The sequence below is a fragment of the Penaeus japonicus genome, unplaced genomic scaffold (assembly GCF_977035675.1).
Source record: "Penaeus japonicus unplaced genomic scaffold, GWHDUDI00000001_assembly GWHDUDI00000001, whole genome shotgun sequence".
Taxonomy (NCBI): domain Eukaryota; kingdom Metazoa; phylum Arthropoda; class Malacostraca; order Decapoda; family Penaeidae; genus Penaeus; species Penaeus japonicus.
Genome location: NW_028234403.1, coordinates 30,147,436 through 30,153,665, shown reverse-complemented (window position 1 = coordinate 30,153,665; position 6,230 = coordinate 30,147,436). Strand labels below are relative to the sequence as shown.

At 34.8% G+C, this 6,230-nt stretch overlaps 1 protein-coding gene across 17 annotated transcripts in view; it reads right to left on the bottom strand.

Moving 5' to 3' along the window:
- The window catches only part of Usp16-45 (ubiquitin specific protease 16/45), a 68,058-nt gene extending 64,801 nt beyond the window's left edge, over nt 1-3,257 (bottom strand). For 3 of the 17 annotated variants that reach the window (XM_043020185.2, XM_043020183.2, XM_086538853.1), the window contains exons 1-2: nt 2,505-2,903; nt 318-656 (exon numbers count right to left, since the gene is read on the bottom strand). In XM_043020185.2, coding sequence (XP_042876119.2) covers nt 318-489 — 172 coding nt within the window. In that variant the 5' untranslated portion in view covers nt 490-656; nt 2,505-2,903. Of the gene's footprint in view, nt 1-317; nt 657-2,496; nt 2,905-3,005; nt 3,058-3,165 lie in introns of those variants that run through there. The other 14 variants (XM_086538827.1, XM_043020179.2, XM_043020178.2 and 11 more) reach the window with 11 other exon arrangements.
- Between the last annotated feature and the right edge of the window lie 2,973 nt (nt 3,258-6,230).

Sequence of the window (6,230 nt, the reverse complement as noted above, 5' to 3'; positions counted from 1 at the left end):
TAATGACAATTATTAGAAATGCTAAATGTTAAGTAAATGAGACACAGAAGATTAAAAAATGTAAGATAATATATGGTAACTCTATTTGCACACAAGGAAAACACATATCAGTGCAATGTTAATATTACAGACTGCTAATTAATTAATCTAGTTAATCATGTAGTAGGACACTGATGTACAAACATTGTTATAATGTCTATTTCACACCTAAAATAATAAAACCATCAGGCAAAAACTTGTTAAATAGTCAGAACACAGTTCATTAGTAGAAAACCACACATTGTCAGTTGCACACGCAATTTGCATGGTTGCTTCACCTTCCATCTTCCGCTGGGATGTTTCTACAAGGCCAAAAGGACTCCATTCTTTCTTTTCTCGGGGTGGAGGTTCCTCCGGTTTCTCAAACATAGAAGCACGTTTGTTCACAAAGAACTTGTTCATGCTCAGGGAGGGAAGTGAGTTTCTCTTGTTATTCCTCATGGCACACATTTTCTCAACACTCACAATACCAACAATCACTTTTCACTTGTATTTCCTTTGTTAAATTTTTCTTTCTTATTATTTTCTTTTAAGCACTTAGCATAAAGTATATGACATCTTGCAAGGTTTGGGTGAACACTTTCTCTTCATCTCAAATGCTTCAACACTGGCTACATCTTAAAGAAGAGGGGCAGCATTTGCCTGATTAGCAACTACTCTTTTTCTATAGAGATTTATTGAAGACTTATCTAACAATACATAAATATATTTGATTTCTGACCTAAATTTTCAGTACATTTGTAATTCTACTGCCTTTCATTCTTATCAATATGATGGCGATCTCCCGTGTCAGTGAGTGCTAACTCAAGAGAGTGCACCAATGAGTGTTGACTCAATCTGAGCTTGGTCCTTACCCACTGCGATGCCCAGCCACAGCAGTGACCGCCAGGCAACAGTGGAAACTCAAGAGGTTAGATGGGGCTCGATGTGTCAACCACGGGGATGTGAGGCTGGCACGCAACCACTGTACTAACCAGATCGCTATTCCTATGATACTCTCAAGACTCTACTCTACCTGCATCTAAAACTTTGTCATGATAGCTCTCAAATAATTTATAATCCTTTTATTAAAAGTATCTCAAGATATTTCCTAATATCTATGTCTGCATTTTTTATAATCATCAAAACAAGTTAATATCATCTAATAGGTTAATAATTCAATACATATAGTGATGACTTCTAGATGAAATATTCCTGAAGTTCTACTACAAAATCTTCCCATCAAGATTCCATATAATTCCAAAGAGCCATAACAAGTATTCTCATCTACTTCACTTCACTTTTATCTTTCAAAAATAGTTAAGAACATGTAAAGAGGTTCTTAAATAGTATACTTTATTATCTAACACTAAAATAACCACACAAGAAAATCAACACCATCAAAATAAGGTTCTTCCCAGAGTATAGGATAGAATAATATGCTCTCTAATATCAATTAAATAACTAATTATGTAAATCAGAGAAGAAAAAATGGGCAACTTTACTGTACGTATTGAAAAAATCAACAGGAAAAAAAGACTAACGTATTTTGAAAAGACAGGAAACAGATTTAAAAAATGGGCTCTTTACTTTAAATGCATTGCAGTGATAATGAAAGAGACTTATATCTTCAAAATAAAAACAGGACTTTTTCTTCAAGATTACAATGTACAATATCATCCAAAAAGAAATATCTCTAAATGCAACAAATCCCTGCAAACTTACAATTAAATTAAATGTGACTCAAAATAAGAGGAAATCTAGTGCTCCCTATTAGCTAAAATCACAAGTACCCTGTTGAAAGCATCAGAGCTAATGGTCCTCAACAGAGACTTTCAAGCTACATTCCAGTCATACAGTTACAATTATAACTTCAACACCTGAAGATCTATTACAGATTTGTATTTGTAATCTCCTTTAAAATAATAATTAAGAGAAACCACTTCATTTCTGAAGTAAATGACAAGCGGTATATCACGAAAAGAATTTCTTCTTTCTTCCTTACTTTAATGTTGTGCTCAGAGGCATCCAAGCATTACAAATTACTTTCACCTAAGTATTTCCTCCTCTTTCTTGAACAATAGTTGGAATATTGCAGATTTCTTTGAAGCTACTATGGTACAGATGGCAGATTTTGAAAGACTACATCTAGCTGAAACAACTGACAAACACACCAAATTAATGCAGACATTATACAAGTATAATGGTAAATACAATTGTATCTGAGGATTTTCCTTTCAAAAAATATATTTCTAATTATCAATAATCATGATATTAATTGTAAATGCCCTTGTATCATCTCATGCACAATTACTGAAAGATCACATGTTTAAAATAACCCCAAATTGTTTGCGATATTCATCAAATCACTTCAGTCCTTTTAATATCCATTTTCAAATCAAATACCAACATTTGTTTTACATAAATCAATATAAAACTTTATCCACTTGAACCATACAGAAATCATTAAAAACACACATTTTCACCTTGATTTCAACCCACGTGCTCCCTGATATCACTTCAGAATCATCTATAAATATATAAATAATTCACATAACACTGTCTTCTTCCGCAAGCGAAAAATCGAAATCCACAAAATGCTGGCCAGGAAGAGGGGCACAGCGGAATAAACTAGGCCGAAATAAACGAGATCAGCCGAGTAAGCGACGGGCGTATGGCACGGCTGCGAGACTCGGTCAACTGGACTGGAAATCCACGAAGGAAGGACGAGACGCGAAAATAAACTGGGAATAAACGAGGGGAGTAAGGCACAAGAGACGTGAACTCGCCCATGCCACGAAGGGCACACTGGCTCGGGGTGCCACGGGAAGGTGCGAGCCAGGCACTGTGCCAACATGCCCCGAGCCTCTGCCTGGCATCCCGACCTCAGGCTGGGCATCACACTTGCGTCACGACATGATTATATAAAAAAAGAGGAGAGAGTTAGGAAGAAAGAGAGAGAGGAGGGAGGAAAGAGAGAGACTCACTCGCGTGTTGATGGGCTCGGAGCCAAAACAAAACAAACAATAAACAACAAATAATAACAATAACGAGAATACAAAATGTGGTGGATGGAACGCTCAGCAGTATATTTTCATTGGATTCCCCTTATTATAACAGAAAAGCAACAAACTTATCAACGCTTACGGTTATATTTGCTATTTAGTAAGTGGAAGAAGTGAATAGGCTTTGAGTGAATACAAGTGAATACTGCCTCAGCCTGACTGACTCTCACGTATATCGGTGTCTTCAACATTCTCCTTAAATTATGTATGTCTGCTTCCTTACATTCATATCATTCTCTTACTTCTCTATTATTTTATCGAAGTCTAAATTAGAGCTTGATTGTGATGTTAGTATTTTATTCGTTTGTATTTTTGTAGTACGTAAGAATTAGGAGATTATTTCGTTTTCTTTCATCTAGGTTAACAGGAAACTATATTATATTTTGTAAGTCTGAAGAATGTCTTTCCAGTATATTCTGAATAAGCTGAAAATATATTATGTCACCGAAGAATGTTTTGCTGTAGATTTTACCATGTTTTCATCACATAACACGCGTTCTTTGCCGGAACTCCGCATTAGGGTTGGTTAACTTTTTTGTGAGAATATTTTTGGTACGATGGATAACTCAACTTTTTTTTTATTAAAGTTATTCATAGTAACTTATTTTTTGTGATTGATAAATTCGGGAATTAAGGCTTCTAAGAGTTCAGGTATTTTAAGTTTGCGTACATCATCTGAACATAAAATGTGTTCTTATAATAATACCGTGAAGCAGTTTGATTTATTCAGCGTACATCTGCCTTGTATGTATGTATGTGTTTGTGTATACATGTATATATGTATGTGTATGTATATATATATATATATATATATATATATATATATATATATATATATATATATATATATGATATCACTATTACTACATTTGATTCAAAGCCAAATTCCTGTTTCCAAGGTTATGCGGTATATTGGTATTGTATTCGCAATAATTTTTATTATTCAAAAAATATTTCTAAACTAAACGATCTTCATTCATCCTGAATTCTACAAAAAAAAAATGTATCAGAATTCGGAAGTGAGATATCTAAGTCGTATTTTGGCGAGTAATCTCGACCAAGATTTCTTGCTTCAAGTTGGTTGGAGCTTCGAAAACGTTGAAAAGTATGTCTCTGCATTTTCCCCCTCATTCTTTTATTTGTGGTTACGCCTCGAGAGAAACAAGATATCATGTTCAAGGTTTCTTGGTAAAACCTGTATCTATTTCTCTTACCGAGATCAACTGTAAATCATTTACACTCATTAACATAGCGCCGACAGTAAAGAAGCTTTGCAAACTTTATTTAGTAAGTTTAACATTAACCGTGTGATGCGAATTCTCTCTCAATAGTTTAAGAGAGAGATCTGCGAACCCACTTGAGAGCTTACCAGGGTAACTTGTAGACTTAAAGCTTTATCCAGATAGAGGGCCCGTTACGTACGGAACTTTTAGGTGTTACAGGGAAGTAATAATGAAGTCTGTTTTGTAAAATATAATATATTTCATTACCAAACAGAAAGCGTAGAGTACAGATGGAGAGATATATGTTCAACTGTATTACTTCAGTTGCACGATAAATTGACATTCAAATTAAGCAAGAAAACAAGTTAATGAGAGGCTTTTACGCCTCAGTAGCATTAGATTTGCTGTGTCTCGGATCCCTCGGATGTGCCATTGAAGCATAATCCTGGCTGCGGGCCCAAAGGATACAGAGAGTCACACCACAAGACAGCGGAAATAGCAGCTTCTTGCCTCTTACGCCGGAAGCGGCACGAGAAACAGGGGAAGTAGTGACCTGCTGAATCACAAGACCTAGGAATACGACAGACGATCCTAACTTTGCCTGGCCGTGGGCTCCCCTGTGTCCCGTATAACTCGGTTGGACCGAGAATCAGCGAGTCACAATGCTTTATGGCCTGCTTGTCGCCGGCAGGAATGTGGCACTCCGAGACTACAGGGACGCGAGGACCTGTAGCACTACATTTCAACGAGAGACGGAAATGGCTCCGTCTACACTACGGGGGGCCGGGAGAATCACAGGGGCTCACCGAAGTGCGGTTTTCATTCATGGTGCCAACCAGGATTTCCTCCACTTGTCATTCACAGATACAAAAGTACGATTGTGTCCATTCATCTCCGAAATAGTAGTTATTTCAATGAAGAAGGGGGTGGTCTTGGTTTATATTGAGATAAAGAGAGGAGAGATTAGGTACTGGTATTGGCAGCAGTAATGGCATCCGATTTGGCACATTGTAAAGAGGATGTCGTGAATGGAGATGGGGCAACGAGACCGGTATAAAAAGTAGGTAATGCGGTCTGGTGTAAATATCTTTGAATGTACTGATAATCTGAAAGGGACTGAATATTTAACATTCTTCGGGGGGAAAATCATAATTCTAACAGATAATACAACGACAGCTTTTCATTACCTTAACAAGATATATTTACTTGTAGAGAAATGGATCATGTATACGTTTAAGATATAATGACCACAACATTTTTTTATAATCTTTACAAGGTATATGGACTTGTGGATAAATAGATTAATCACTAACTATAAATAAGTTAAAAGATCTATAACAGGAATTTTCGTGGAAAGTCAGAGAGAAATTCCTGCTTGTCTCCACCATTGGAAGTAAACAACTGGCTTTACGTTTACCCGCGTTGCAAAACAAATGACTAATCAATGGTTTTGTATATTTGAATAAATATGTGAGCAAAAGTTTTTCTTCGTTTTTATTCTCTTCAGTTATAAGAAAACGGTAGTCTGTAAACACGATGAATTGATGGTATTCAGTTTATTTTTTTCTTCTAAACATTCAGCCAACAACTGAAGCTTCCACGCATGGCAGAAAGGTATGATAGGATATAAAATCGTATATGAAATCAACTTATTACACACATGTACACATGAATATCTATTTATCTATCTTTATATATATATATATATATATATATATATATATATATATATATATGTATGTATATATGTATATATATACATATATATACATTATATATATATATAATATATATATATATATATATAATATATATATATATATGCACATATATATATATATATATATATATATATATATATATATATATATATATATATACATGTATATATGTATATATATATATATATATATATATATATATA